Source organism: Sander vitreus, chromosome 7 (genome assembly GCF_031162955.1).
Source record: "Sander vitreus isolate 19-12246 chromosome 7, sanVit1, whole genome shotgun sequence".
NCBI lineage: Eukaryota > Metazoa > Chordata > Actinopteri > Perciformes > Percidae > Sander > Sander vitreus.
Window position 1 is genome coordinate 26199013 of NC_135861.1, and position 15959 is coordinate 26214971.

General features: G+C 41.2%; 1 protein-coding gene across 1 annotated transcript; it reads right to left on the reverse strand.

Annotated features, from left to right (window-relative positions):
* Positions 1-3759: 3759 nt before the first annotated feature.
* Positions 3760-15448, reverse strand: tamalin (trafficking regulator and scaffold protein tamalin). Its single transcript, XM_078255676.1, has 8 exons — positions 15095-15448; positions 12657-12709; positions 11468-11522; positions 9433-9535; positions 8129-8222; positions 5974-6040; positions 4984-5050; positions 3760-4753 (listed from the first exon to the last, which is right to left on the reverse strand). Exons 1-8 carry the CDS (start codon positions 15290-15292, stop codon positions 4260-4262), a joined length of 1131 nt encoding a protein of 376 aa, XP_078111802.1. The 5' UTR covers positions 15293-15448; the 3' UTR covers positions 3760-4259.
* Positions 15449-15959: the final 511 nt, after the last annotated feature.

The following is a 15959-nucleotide window of genomic DNA, read 5'->3' on the forward strand; positions in this document are numbered from 1 at the left end:
AAGGTGTTCTGGAGTAGCATGTTACAAGTTAACATTGAATTTGACTGACACAGATAAGCAACTATGGAAGTTTTAGTTAACCTCAGTAACACTCCAACACTAGCTAGTCCTGATGAAGCTAATCAGCTTGTGGAGGTGTTTGTTTGATCAGATTTCATCGGTAGCGCCTGGCAACTACAATCAGATTTAAATTTTGAAGGTTGCTAAACCTTTAATGGAAATGATGTTAATATTTCTAACTTAGCTCTTCCTACTTCAAATCAACAAAGAAAAACAAAAAAAACAACCAGAAATCTTTCATTTGCACCTTGTACTGGTATTTATTTGTCCTCGTACTGTTACGGTTGTGTTCCAGTCGGAGTGTGTGTAGAACCTGTATGTATTTATGTGTCTTGTATGTGTTTATACTTGCTGCACACCTAATCGCCCTTCGGGGTCACAAATAAAGTTGAAGTTGAACTTGATTTACTGTAAAATAATCAATTAGCTTTGGCAGAAACATTTTCATGTCGGACCCCATATCTCATAATAAGAAGCTGATTATCAAAATACGTTTTCACAGCCTTCAAGGTAATGTTTCATGTGTAAGCTGCTATTTCTGTACCACTTTTATTAGCACTACTGTATGTTGTGTATATTTGGACCTATAGACTCACGCAGCTACTGGAATTTAATGGACTGTATCTAGGGGGGTTAATAAAATACAGAGCTGTCCAGCTTTTAAATAAGAGGTTTTGCCTGAATGACTGATCTGTCCATTAACAAGCTGCTGGATGGAAATTATGAGCAGCAGCGTCAGGAAAGAGGCAGTTAAAGCCACAAAGAGACAATACAACCTGTAAGGTATCAGCTCACTACTGCTGCTGCTGCTGGGAAACCAAATGCAGAATCCTTATCTCAGATGCAGATTATGATGACTGTTCTTCAATTTGCATTTATTAAAAAATACTGTAGAAGGGGATGGCTAAAGCGGATTCAGCCAAGTCATGCTGGACAGTTTTGTTTACTCTTGTTGGTGCTAGACTCACTCTTTTATGGACAATTTTAAAAGTAAAGGATATTTTTTATATGTAACTTTTGACCCTGTCTTTAGTCCAGACCTGTTGTCTCTTGAAGCAGGTGTCCAGTCTGGCGTCGTGCTTTCTTGTTTTACTGCACGTTACCTGTCCTCTCTGTTTGTTAAACACAAATAGTGATAGACAAACATAGAGATAATCACATGCATGTGTCTTTTTTTAACCGTTCTCTTATCTTTATAGTAGTTTTCCGGCACATTTGTCACCCACATCCTGTGCCTTGACAGCCCACTCCAGTTTTTATCCCTCTATCAGACACAACAGACTCCACAGTGCCACACTGGCCACCCACGCTTTATGACACCCAAAACGTTTTGAGTGATCTTTCTGCTTCTAACATGTATATTTTATCTTTTGCGTGAGAATAGCATTTGTGGTTTTGTCTGGTGTCTTTTCTGTGCACGTTCCTTATTTTTAACCAATAAGAACATCTGCACTGATCCATAATCCTAATTTGACCAGAGAGGCACTAACGGCCATTAGGAATTGTGACGCACACCACGCTTGAGAAAGAGCACTCTGGTCTGAGCTGTTTCACCACAGAGGCTGAACTGTGTCCTGCAAGCCCTTCTGCTTCCTCTTCTCAAAAGCTTCTCATTTCACATCACTGACTGGTGCTAACAGGACCGGACCAGTAAGTACAGTTCTTTTCGTGTCTGAAGAGTGCAAATTCAGAGATAAAAAAAAAAAAACTTCCCATTGAAAGCATCGTTTGCAGAGCATTGAATACAAGTGCAGACATAAATAGATAAAACTGTTTCGGTTGCGTCGGCTCATTCACTGAGGTACACTTTTGACTCTATAACCAGTACATGCCAAAACAAAAACGAGAGAGACCCCAGGTTGGTACCAAGTGTTTATCAAACAAAAATGTGAGAAAAAAAAAAAAAAAAGAGTAAGAGATGCAGTTACAATTGCCCCCTGGGCCTGCAGTTGAACAGGCCCAGAGGGCAGAGGGGTCAAGGGGCTCTACAGCGCCAGACTCACGATTGGACAGTTTACAAAAAAGGATACAAATCGAGAAATGGTCTTTTATATTTCACACATTATTGTTCCTTATCAAAAACGAGGAAGAATATTTTCGATTTTGTTCATCTCCACTACAGGTCCAATGATTAATAAATGGATTAGTCGATTGACATACATTGATTGACAAACATTTGATTGTTGTAAGTTCTTGGTCTTACATTATTGTAAATTGAATATTTGGAGTCTTTGGACGAGACATTTGATATATTTTAGATACTGTTTTCTAATGTTTTATAGACCGAATGATCAATCAATTAGTCTAGAAAACAATCTGCAGATTAATCCATAATAAAAGTTTGCAGTCTGCAGCCCTGATCTCCATCTCCACTAAATAAAAGGTGCTCTCATGCTGTCATGTGTGTGAGTTTTTTGTTTCAGAGTATTTTGGTTTTAGATCCTAGTACAGTATGTTACTGTGATGATTCTATGAAGAGTTTTAAGAACACAACACCTGCTGGAGCATTTTCACCAAAACATCAGAAAAAAAACAAAAAACAAAACTGTAATCCAGCCTTTCTCAACATGAACATCAAGTTAATAAGTAATTATAGTTACAAAAAAACAACCAAAAAACACACATTAAGTAAAAACTGACCTCCATCTGCAGTTCATACTTAAACCAACTGCTGCAAAACAAATTCACCAGAGTCTGTGGAACAACAGTGGTGTTTTAGCAGTAGGGTGACTGCTACAGTCTGCTCATTTGCAACAGTATTATTGACTAGCCACCCCCCTATACTAACCGCCTGCTAGGTTAACTGCTGAGCACCCTGGTTGTTTGGGCCCTCTGTCTCCGTTAAATGGGCCATTCACACATTGTTTTTAGTGTACCATCATCTTGAATAATTATCCCCTCGTTATGCATCCAGCCCATTTGCTCTAAACCCACGTTTCAAGCACCGGCAAGCTTGCATAACAATCCCTTAAGTCACCCCCCTCCTGCTTCTCCTTAATGTGCCCACATCAGTCAGAGGGCTCGGCTCAAAACACATGGCCACATACCATCGCTCACCATCATCAACACACCCGACGCATCTGTGAATGAGCGGCAGAGAGGACAAAAGGGATCAACGCTGAAGAGAGAGTGACCACCATGACCTCATGGGTCAGCTGGGAGCCAAGAATGAAAAGACTCCAAGACACACACACACACACACACACACACACACACCTCTTGGACAACTGAAGCTGCCATGGGAATATGGGAGCGTGGAAGAGGAGGAATCAGCATTCGTCTGCAGGAGCTGAAAGAAAGCATTTGTGTTTGGAATTTTGGGTCATGCCTTTCTCCGCACATTCCTCACTATCCTCGCAACAATAAACTGTGTCATAGCCGATACAACAGCCTCCATTCTGGATACCTCACACCACAAAAAGCCTCAAACCATCCAAAAACCAGACATTAACCTCGAGAACTCGAGTGATAACATTCTTGAAACGGAGGAAGAGTTGTGGAACTACGAAGGCTTGCTATATTTAAAAGTATCACATGGAGTAGGACACATCTCCACTGGGGAAATTACAAACAGATTGTGTGTATACTTGAGGTCTGAGCGCTAATTTAAGTTTGGCAGCTACGATTCCCACAAACAGTTGTGGCTTGTGGAACAAAATAGCTTTCTTGCAAGTTCTGCACAAAATAATGAGCGTGAAATTTGAAAATGACACATATTTTATTTTTAGGAACCGTGACTTAGGTGGAAAAAATAAAATAAAACAGCATCAATCTGAATCATCTAAAGTAGATATTAAACTTGTCTCTTACAAAAAGTGGTGTTGAACAATCACAAATGGTAACGGGGCATTTACTCAGCTGTCAAAATAAAAGTCGGTGCATGCAGTAAAAAACGGAAAAATCCTTCATTCTGTACATAAAAGCTGACATGTTAAAATAAATAAATAACTTAAAGAACAAAAAGGAAACAAAAGTTATGTACAGCTGTGAAACACTGAGGGCTACAGAGCGTAGCCACATGTTCATTGGTCAAAACGTGGAGAGGTGCAACTGTCGAGCCATCACACTTTGGTCTCAGTCTCTTCACTCTTTGGGGCTGCTTTTACCTCTTTTCTTTGGCAGTTTCGTTTGACAGTCAGTGGTGCTTTTAAGTCTTTGGATCTGTGAAGTTTGGGCAAACAGCTCAGTTACTTTGCTGCTCACAGTTTGCTCTCCTCCTCCTCCAGCGGTCGGTTCAAGCCCGGGATGAATTTGAGGAGGCGCCTGCGGAAGCTTTTCTGTTTGGGCTTCCTCTGCAGCGTGTTGAATCCTCCCTGCTTCTCCCCCGAGGTGGCCGAGGATGACGAAGATCCCCTCATGTAGCTGCGTGTGCTGGCGCTGCGGGTCAGCTGCGTCTTGGCCGTCGTGAAGAGCTCGCTGGCTGGTCGGAGGCGCTGCTGCCTCTGTGCCGGCTGTTGCTCTCTCTTTTTGTCTGCGCTGGTGTTGTCCGAGTCCACGCTGCCGTCCGCCTGGTACAGGCAGGTCTGGTACAGAGGGTCGTCCTCAGTGGCCGTGCTGAGGAAGCTGGCGCTGCTGCTGGTGCTTCCGGTGCAGTGGAGGGCTCTCTGAGCGGCGGGGCTGGGAGTGCCGAGGCTGCCGTATACGCCTGCTGACTCCAGCGACTCGTACACCGCGGCATCACTCAGCACTATGCCTACAGGAGAGAAGGGCAGAGTTAGGGATTTCATTCATGATTAAACTAAGTATCCCTAAACATGCATGCATGAAGGAAGCTGAGCATTTCTTAGTATGAAAACGTGCATTTAAAAAAATATTTCCTCAACCTGTCTTGTTTTTTTTTTATGTATATACATGCACTGAGTGGATTATCCTGGTGAAATAAAGTTAATTGAATTAACAAGACACAAAAACAAGACGACCTACCATGAACAAGCCTCTGCTCCTGCACCATCAACGACCGATATTCATCCCATTTCTCATGAAGAGTTTGCTACAAAAAGGAAGACAGAGATGTTAAATGACTGGGACAAGAAAACCACAACACAGGCTGTAAAAACAACTCATGAAAAATGACTTAAACTCTGAAATAACTTGTGTACAATTAAAAGCAATGCTACAAGGTAGGACATATTAATTTAAACCGTAATGGGTTGACAGTTGCCAGCTCATGTATAACAGACTTTTCAAAGCAAAAAAAGACTAAAAAGCCAAATTATCTGTGTCTAAACTGCAGGTGCAAAAGTCGCCAAAGTTACTTATTGTGTCAAGGGGACAGTATGTGTGAACCAGAAAAACTGCTTTGACAAATAACAGGAGTTACAGGCTAAAATTTACAGAGGATTTCATATAAGGGGGCTTTTCCCGAAAAGTGTGAATATGATTGTAGCAGTTTTTGTCGTGACGCTTTAGGTAGTACTTTATTCAGTCACTGTTTTTGTTTTTGCTCTATAGCAACATCAATAAGTTGACAATTATGTCGCATTTAGTGAGAAATCAACATGTATCAACATTGCACACAATGCAGTGTGTTGAGCAGCAGGTTACTCTTTAAAACGTTGGATTAGGATCTCAGAAAGCGGCTGTGTTGCAGCTCTCACACTCGTGGATTAGAGCGGGACAGCTGCTGTAATCTTTGGGGGGAAAAGCTGGCAGCTTTTTAACGGCCACGAGTTTGAGAATGTCTGCAACGATCAGTGGACTGCTGATGCAACAGGTGGTGCTGTGCTGGGGAGACAGGTGTGGAGGGAGGGGGGAACTGGTGTCTATATCAGGCACATAACATAGTGTGTGTGTGTGTGTGTGTGTGTGTGTGTGTGTGTGTGTGTGGTGACACACACACACACAAACAGGCGGACTCACTGCTGACAAACAGTGAAAAACTGCTGCAGCAAAAGTAAAAAAGAAAAAACTCACCTTCAGATACTGCAGCCGGGCCTCCAGCTCTGCTTTTCGGATTGAGTCACTGTAAACCGTCTCCAGCCTTTAAGCGTAAAACCAGAAGGCGATACAGTTAATGAGCGTTAACAGGAAGCGAACATTTATAATAAAAACTACAAGGGCAGAAAACAGCGATTTAGAAAAAATATGAAAGGCTCTTTTTATAAAGACGGTGGCGGGAATGAGTCTGGTGGCAAACAGTTTACAAGAGAGGTGGAAGGATAAGGAACATATACAACTTCCACTCACTTCGGTGTGGCAAATCCTTTGATTACAAGAGTGGGTAACTCAAAGAGCTTGTTTTCACTTTAACTGTTTATACAGACTCCAGTTGTAAGTATAATTTAATGATGTCAGTCCATAAAATCTGTGCCACTCTGATGCGGTTCACCTCACGTTTTTAGCAGCAGCTCTCCAAGCGTACAGGCGAGGACCTCGCTAATTGTCCTTTTAATCTTTTACAAGTAGAGGAGGAGGAGGAGGAGGAGGAGAGTGTGGTTCAGATTAAACCCCCACATATTAAATCCTAACAGCAATGTTTGAGATACTCAAGCTTTGGTTGACAAATCTATTTTAACTCAATAAATTAAGTAAAAAAAAAGACATTTAAATGTATTCCCTCGATTATTTTTAAACTTCTAAGCTGCCAGTATGCTTCATCAGAACTGCTTGACCTATGGTTGAACATTTTCTGAAACCACACCTTTCCCCATGTCAGATTAGGGGTCTGTGTCTGACCGTTTCTATCGGGTTTGATCTTCTCTCTCTAGCTCTCTTCCCCCCCCCTTCTTGACACAATTTCGGGCACTTTTCATATGAACAACAGTATGAATGTCTTTCACGAGAGACAGTCTGAAAATGTGCGCTGTTGTCCCCATATTTTAAACAATATAGTGTCTCAACCCTCTCTGCTGACGAATGGCTTTTCAACACGCCTGTGGCCGTTAAATACTTTTGCCTTCCTTGTTTCCAAGCATGTGAAATGTCAACTTCTCATAGCCTGAGCTGTTCTCACAGCCTGTCCGACCAACAGCCCAAAACACAAACATATGCAATTGACAGATATAGCAGCAAGTCCTCGCATTTCAAAAGCTGGAACCAGAAAATGTTTGCGGTTTTATTGTTTTTTTGCTAAGTTATTAACTTAAGCCAGTGGTTTTTCAAACTTTTTCATTCATTCATTCATTCATTCCCCCCCCCCTTTTGGAGGTCGCAAGAATCCATGCCGTCCCATGTAAACTGAATTTTCACTGACCAGTAAAGCTTTCGTGCGTAACTTTTTATGTTAAAAAGGCTCGAGCGGCTGTAGTTCCAATGAGACAACCTGTAGGGGGACCGAAGAGGGAAAAGTTACATAAGACTATCAGCTCCACACAACTCTCTCTGTAGTTCTCAGTATGACTCAGAAAACTGTGTCGTCCGGCGACTTTCCCGCGCAGAAACTTGACCGAAGATAATTCCCTTTTCTGAAGAGTCCATCATGTTTTTTTTAATCCTCCTTGTCCCGCTTGGCTAAAAGCAACTGTATGGGGGAGGGGTGGGGGTGGTGCGCGATCACGGAAGGCTTGTATCATGTGGACGCGCCAACAGTTTTGTTGTCATTACTTAGAATTCCTCATGGGGGACACAGAAACTACGCACTATAGCTTTAATAGATTTTGGGAAACTTGTAACAAACTAAAATTTGGTTGAATAAACAATATCTAGAACATTAAATTCATTTTACGAATGAGTTACTGCTGTGCAATTGAGCTGCCAGAGATGTCAGACACAATAAGACTCTCTATTTTGAATTTGACTGATGTGTTTGCACAATGAGCATCGCCTTTTTTCTTCTCTTTCCTGTTAAGAAATGTCCCTCTTGTAATCCACAGGTTGTTTCACTCTGAATAGATATTTTTACCTTGAGTTCTGACAGCCTGTTAACATCAAAAAGCTCGTTTGGTTTTTGTTTCTACACGAATCAGATTATTTCAACTGTCAGATAAACGATTACCACAATAGCCTCCAACTTTCTGTCAAATCGACTCATCGTTTCAGCACTATAATAACTGGAATATGTCTATTATTACCTAAAAACATTTTGATTGAAATGATAATTTTCTAAACATCCACGGCGTTTTCTGTGTACCTGATTGTGTTGCCACAGGCCCTGATGAGCTGAACGATCTCCTTGTGCCGAAATCCCTCCACGGTGGCCTCGTTCACACTTGCGATGGTGTCCCCTGCGCGCACACACACACACACACACACACACACACACACACACACACACACACACACACACACACAATCAGGTCAGGATGCACTTCAATCCACTGTGGCTTCAATTACTGCAAGCTGCAGCCCACTAAAGCTTGTTTGATTTCTAAATAAAACCTCAACACACGTGCAACACAAATGTGGAAGACGTGTGCAGTCGTGGCATACGGCTCGTTAATGAACTGCAGTCACCGCCCCATTGGAAAGGAGGCTTATTTAAACATGTTAAAGCCATATTTGTTTATTTATCTATGAGAGTCATATTGTTCCACTTCAGACTTATTAGATGTGGTGTGAACTCTCATGCGTGACAGCAGCCTTTGTGAGCTTTCAGAACAAAGCCTATTTTTCCTCTTTTTAAAAATCGCCGCCCAATCGGCTTCATGCGATGAAGTCACTGTGTTCGCAGCGAGACACGGGGAACAATAGAGCCAGCATGCCAGGAATGTAGGAAGTGAAACTGAAGTGACATACGCAGGTCGGATGAAGGAAGGAGGCGGAGAATGGCCTTCCTTCTTTTTTGACACACTGATGAGGACATTAACGCCGAGAGCAGCCAGCTTGTGACTGAGCGGTCACAAGTTTGAAAACCAGAGACAATTTATAAAAGCGAAGTGAACGACCGCCGCAGCGCTTTTTAGCACATTATCGAAAACCCAGCATCCTCTTCTCAACTCAATTTGAGAAATATTGCCTCTTTTAAAATCTATCTATTCTATTTCTAAAAGTTTCTATCTTTGAGGATTTCTGTTTTTTTTTTAAAGAGGGATCCAAAAGGAAACAAGTCATGTTTGCCAAATAAAAATAACACTTGCTTCAAAACTGGCATTTGAGAGGTTGTCTTTGCTTTACTCCATCTGGCACATTGGTGAGAGGAGCTGGCAAATACGTGTTGGCTGAAATAGCTGCTCACTAAGTTGTTTGTTGACTGGAAAATGAGTAGGCAAACGGTCATATTTGTACTTCCCTAAACAGCCAGCCCGAAACACACGAGTGCTTTTGTTGACGTACGGTGCATGAGTGTCAGCTGGCAAACCCAAAAAGAGGACGAGCAAAAAAACAAAAAAAAACATGCTCACTTCCAGTGCTGACTTCCCCTCATGTCTATTACCATTTTTTTCCAGGTTATTTTAAGCTTTGATGCATGAAAGAGAAATACAAACACAAACTCACCAACTTTAAGTCCTGCTTGCTGGGCCGGGCTGTCATCGTGCACTTTACACACAAACGTGCACATCTCCACAGAGTTTTGGTCTTGATGGTGCAGGCCGTAAGTCTGAAAGAGACAGAACAATCACTCTGAAAAAAAAGACAAGCTGAAGAGTAAATACTTCCTTTTTCTCTATGTATAGGAATTGGCTTACACAATGGGATTGATGTCAGCAGTTTTGAAATATTGTGGAGATGCACAATGCAACACTGAAAAACCACTGATTAACAAGCTGAGGAAGCCGTGACGGACACTGCCGGAAAGCAGATCATATCACTCAACATGCGGAGACGTGGCACAAACATGCAAAGTAAGGTTTGTTTCTCTTGCCTGACTGAACAGAAAGCGACGGTAGGCTTTTTCAACTTTAAAGGACAGGTTCACATTTTGAAAACAGTACTGACATGCCCACATGTGCATTAAAAAAAGATGCTGTAATTGTTCTTTCTGTCCATTAATGCTATACAAAAGCAGTTTTATTGTAGGAGATGGGGGACAAACTCTATTATGTGCAAAAATAATGATCCAAAGTTGCATAAACTACTTCTAAAGTTCAGCTGAAAATAATTTTGAGGCTTCAGCACACTGAGTTAGTCTCCCTTTTTGTGTTACTATCCCTCCAAGAAAACACTCACCATGAAAGCACAAAGAGGGAATTTATCAACAACAAAAAACTGTACATTTGGATCTCTTTGTGGCCAGTATGGACATGAGGACAAATTACAGTGACCAATATTTCCTTCAGTGGACACACTGTATAGGCATGTCAGTATTTTTTTAAGAAAATGTGATCCTATCCTGAAACTGACACTGAAATCAGCCACTTTATAAACCTGCTGCTCACATAAAACACATTAAGAAAGTTCAGCATATTAAACACAGAACATTGTTGTAAGCTGACAAGATATCCCCTCCTTATTATGTATCTAATATTTAGTTGTCTTGGAAACAGTTCCACATGTATTTGTGTGCTCTTCCTTGTTTCAGTCACCGCAGACTCTTTGCAGAAGGTCAGAGCAGTGTAGGCAACAGATAGACTTCCCCTTATCACACAACTAGCCGTCAGTCAAACTGCAGCTGAAACGGTCAGGGCCTTTCCCTCAACAAACAGGTCCACAGACTCACAAAACTATGAGAGTGTCCCGTAAAATAACATGCGAGTTATCAAGCTGTCCATCTGCTACAGTCAAGTGTTCCTATTAAAGTAAAAAAAGAGTGTCTCTTATGGAAAATTTGCTTATCAGCTGCCTGAAAGATCAACATATAACCACGCAAATACTGTTGAAAATGCAAATATCCCATTTGCATGCTGGATTCTCAACTCCACATCCATCCGTATGGATCAACAGGCACTTAGGGAGGATAACCACCAGGAAAACACAAGAGTCCAAAGTCATCTCTCTCACTGCTGAACGTCAAACTGGTCCTAGTGCTCTCGCTTCCTTCTGGCCACAGGCGGACAGGAAGGGCGGCAGCCTCCATCCAAACCATAAATAGAACAATATGTCTTTTCCTCGATGCAGTGCTCCGTTTACAGAAACTTTAACACATTTCAGAAAACTATTTTAAGAGCGGGGTGTGCATTACAGATGTAACATTGTGAGGTCTGCTGCAGCGCTTCGGGGCGAGAGAGAATGAGAGATCGGGGAGATAATGAGGTTGAATGTGTGAAGCGTCTGCATGCTGAGAGGGTGAGCGTGAGGCAGGTTTTACATGGCAAGCGTGTGAGCAAACCACACAGCTTAAAACGCTGGGAAAAGAAAAATCTCCCCTTCTCTCGAGTCATGGGACTAACACTCAACGAGTTATTTGACTGATGCGTGACCTTTGACCCCCGCCAGAGCAGGCAAATGCTCGGATTAAGAGATTTACAGGATGAGATGTCCACGCTTCAGTCACTCAAGTTTCATAATCTGGTGACAGATATGTGGCCGATCAGGGAAATCCCGTTAAATGGCATTCGAGAGGCTCTAAAATAGTCGCTGTTAATCCTCTCACCTGGATCTCGAAACCAAACGTCTCCTCTTCATTTTTCTCCAGGACCACCACCTTTCTGGAAAAGAAGAAAGAGATTTGGTCATTTTTATTTAAACTGACTCACAACATCTTTTATATCAATCAGATATCCCAGAGTCTTTTTTTAATATGAATGGGAGCTGTATGATTAAGTGGGCAACAAGCATCTAATTTGATCATCAATTGATTGTTTACGTGATTTTTCAAGCAAAGATGCCGAACGTTTGATGGTTGCAGCTTGCAGCTTCTCAACTGTGTGAAATCGCTGCTTTCCCTGGTCTTACAATTCAAAGTAGTGGTTTCCAATTGTAGAAATGAAGTGGGGGGGTCTTAACCATGTGATACAAAAGTAGAATCAAGTAGGGAAAAAAAAACATGTCATGCAATATTATTCAAAAATGTTATCAGCAACCATTTGGATAATTAATTAGTAATTGTAGCCCTTTTTCAAGCAAAATGCCACATATTGACAGGTGTCAACTTCGCAGATGTGAGTGTTTTCTACTTTTCTCGGTTTTATATCATTGTAACCTGAATATTTGGGGGTTTTGGACTGTTGGTCGCACAGACATTTGAAGACGTCGCCTTGGGCTGTAGGATATTGTGATGGCCATTTTTTTTTTTCTTAGAGTTCTCTTTTAAATCAAATAAATATGGGATGTCATAGTCTGTCAGCTGTTTGGCTCACGGTAATGATTATATACAAAGACTCATTTATAAAACAGCATTTTTGTAGGCCTATATAAACTCCAAAACACAAGAGCAGGAGGAGAGGAGGTCAACAAGATGTTTATGTCCAACTCTGGATTTCTCCCTTTATCCTTATCTAAATTGCATAACAAGATATCTCTGCTGGCTGTACAGGACTTCTTCTGTGTCCGGCAGCCTCTGGACGTCACAGCTAAACGTACAGTACAAGGGTCTGTTGGACTGACAGACGTCAACACAGCATCTCTCATGCAGGCGCAGCAAAACACATGAAAATTCATGACAACCCATCAAAGAATGTCATGCATAACATTTGGCTGCCATCGTTGTGGCTGACTGTTTGAATGAGGGCCTTTCACTCCGGGATGACGCTGCTCACTTGTAATCATTCTTCGGAGGAAGATAAGAGGAAAGTGAAAAAGTACAAAGGGTAAATGTCAGTGAGGGATGAAGGAGATTGTACCTTTGTGGTTCTGGTGTCACTGTTAAGGGTTTCCATTTCTGCAGACCGCCACCCTGCCAGGAGAAAACGAAACAAGACATGAAGCGTGTCAGACACCTGCGGGAGGTTAACGCAATATCACTCATGAGGGTGTGGGGGGGTTTCCAGGACACACCTACTATACGCATCAGTGCATCAACTGGTCCATCTAGTCTTGAAGCTGTACATGTGCGCTACGCGTTTGTATTTTGTAGCCATTGTGCCACTTTGCCATTGTGCCGGTATGGAAACATCAAAGGTGAAACCAGAAATTCGTGTCTGGCTGCTCTTTGTTTACTTCACACTTACGACATCAGAAAGCACATAAAATCTAGCTTTAATTAACACAAAATAAGCTGCCCTCAGGCACTCAAAATGTTGACCTATGTGAAACGTTAGATCTTGTTTGAGAGCCGTTTGTGCAAATTCCAGCCTATTAAAGAAACAAATAAGACACACGTGGTGAGAATAACTGCCACAATAACTGCATTGAGTGAAAAGCCAAGTCAACAGTAGGTCAGGACTCTGCCCTACCTGACTGTGTAAATAAGGAAGGCATCTGTCCAGAAGGCTCCACTAAATCATTACAATCAATCCTCGACTGTTCCAACTCAATCATTTTCAAATGCTGCTCCTATGAAAGGCTGCTTTGTGCTACAGTCTCTCTCTGGGTAGTACCGTAAAATGTTGCTTTCTTTATGTCCCAACACTTACAGAATTGTCCCACTCCCATCTCAATGAGTGCATTTATTCCCAAATACCCTCAGAGACCGACGGGGGTGGCTGGAGCGGGATCTCTGTGCCTGTGTGTGCACAATGCACTTTTGTAGCCGTTCACTCCAGCCACTGCACACACGTATGCATGTAGCTTGGTGGATAGCTGTGCCTCTCTTTACTGTACACTGTTACACTTGTCTGTTTTAAACTGCTTTCCAACTAGGATGTCAGAAACACCAAAAGGAAGTTACAGAATTGAATCCATCTTTATGAGAGACACAATAGCCAGGAGAGTGTGCCAATTGACACACTAGCCATGAAAACCTTCAGCCTATATTATGCCGCATCGGCTAAAGTTGGTGTCATTCTGGAGCATCAGAGAAGGGGGATATCAGTCATGGTGTTATCAGGTTAACACGTTTGATTTGTTTCTCTTAGATTAAGGAATCTTCGGTGTGCTCCTATTTTGAAATAGAGGCAACATGTAGAGAGTCAGAACAATAATTTATAAAGCAGAATAAATGATACTCTATGAGATCAGTCAGTAGTCAATCTGATTTATACAACTCAATTTGAAAATGACTTAGTTGTTTCAATACCGTATAGTCTGTACTTATGATGCAAGTACATTTCATTAATACATTTTAGACAATCTTAAGGTCAAAGATCAAAGTTAAATGACTTTAACATGGGAATATTGGTCTTTTGGCATCAATCAACGACAAAATAACTTTTAGTTGAGTTTTTTGTTTTGTCTTTTCATTTTATATATTGTTGTATATTTAAGCATGTATTGGTACCACGTTATTGTCATACTAAATGATAATAATTACACCAAAAGGCTTGTAATTGTTTCTACATGTAAATCATTCCAAAAGTCATACTAATGTCAATATATTTCACCATCCCTCAAAAGAAAAGGAGTCATTTGTATGTTAAAAAAAAAAAGAAAACAAAAAAAAAGAAAGTATTATTCATACTCCATCTAACTGTAAACAAACCTGAACTGTTGCAGGTTTTTACTTTAAGGATTGTTGCTTGTGTCAAATCATCATCATCATTTTAATTTGGATGAAGTCCTCCTTTGAAGCACCAGACCCTGGCAAACCTGACACATCATAAATCAGATTCAGTGTTTGGGTGGTCCACACTTGTCCCTGGATGGGCCACTGTTGGCCTTAAGTGAAGATGCTCTCTGTAGATAGATACACCATGAACCAGCTGAGGTGCCCAAACCATTTTTTCAGATCAAGAATCACCAGATAGATCGACAACACTGCACATCTGAGTAGATTACATCCAGAACCACAGGTTTTTACTTTCAGATAAAGTCATACAAAGTCCATCTAGTCTACATATCTTTGTAAGGTATCTTCTCGTCCCTGTGGCAGGTGAAAGAATCACTCAATTCACCAACAAAAAAGTGATAAACAAATGTGGAAGTCTACTGTCCAAAAAAATGGTGTGATGCTAAAAAGGCAAAAACAAAAGTAAACTATTCTGCCTCTAAACATTTCACATTAAAGAAGTATACATGTCTGGTATGAACAACTGGAGCTGAAACAGTTAACAGAATAACTTTTAGAGTGCAGTTAATAACTAATACTAACTATATTGAGAACTTCAGACTACAAGACCCAATGAATGAGGACACAGGGGAGACATAATAAGGTAACATAACAAGTGTTGAATGGACTTCTTACCTTTTTGAAATTCCTAGGCAGCGTCCCTCCAGAGTAAGCCAAAGTCTTGTAGTTGTAAACCTCCGAGGAGTGTGTCGGTAAGTCCCCAGTCCGGCAGCTGTCTGACTTTGACGAGGGGAAATAAATGTCGTTGTCTGGAGGTGCGGGTCCACTCTCTGGCCCGCTGGAGTTCACCTTCTTCAGCCTCCTGAACGTCATGTTGAGCTCATAAAAGAGAGTTGTCGAAAATAAAAAATAAAAATAATGATAAAAGTGTGTTGTTGTCCTCAGAGAGTGAAACCAGTCGAGGAAGATGCTGACCGAGTTATGAGCTTCAACGTGGAGCCAACTATAATATGACTTGAGAGTGATTCTTCTGAAAAGGCTGGGGGCGGGGACTTTTATTGTGAAGGACACGAATGAGTGCCAATAGGGATGTTGACGTGCATCCTTTTTTTGCTGACTTCACGTGTACCTCGGACATTCCTCCTTCACAGTTCGGCAGCTGCACGTGTTTTTTTGTTTTTGGGGGTTGTAAATGCAGCCAAAGAAAGTAGTGGTTTTATTTTAGAAATTAGCTGTAGAATCAAGAGGAGAAAAAAAAATGCACATAAGGCATGTAATCGATGCAGAATAACTAGTTGATCAATTGATTAGTCATTATTTGGATAATTGATTAGTCATTTTAATCGTTTTAGTCATTTTTCAAGCAACAATGCCAAACATTCCCTGGTGTCAGCTTCTCAGATACCATTTATCTAATGGTAACCTGAATGTTTTATTTATTTAGTTGTACTTGTATTTTACTTTTGGTCAGACAAAACAAGACATTTGAAGACGTAACTTTTAATATTTAAGAAATTGTGCTGGACATGTTTCACTATTT

Bases quoted from the DNA above. Each gene is read 5' to 3' on its own strand.
- tamalin (XM_078255676.1), bottom strand. From the start codon at position 15,292: ATGACGTTCAGGAGGCTGAAGAAGGTGAACTCCAGCGGGCCAGAGAGT. The intron at 12,710-15,094 runs GTAAGAAGTCCA...TTCTCCTGGCAG, and splicing joins TGCCTAGGAATTTCAAAAAG to GGTGGCGGTCTGCAGAAATG. The intron at 8,223-9,432 runs GTGAGTTTGTGT...GTGTGCGCGCAG, and splicing joins GCAAGCAGGACTTAAAGTTG to GGGACACCATCGCAAGTGTG.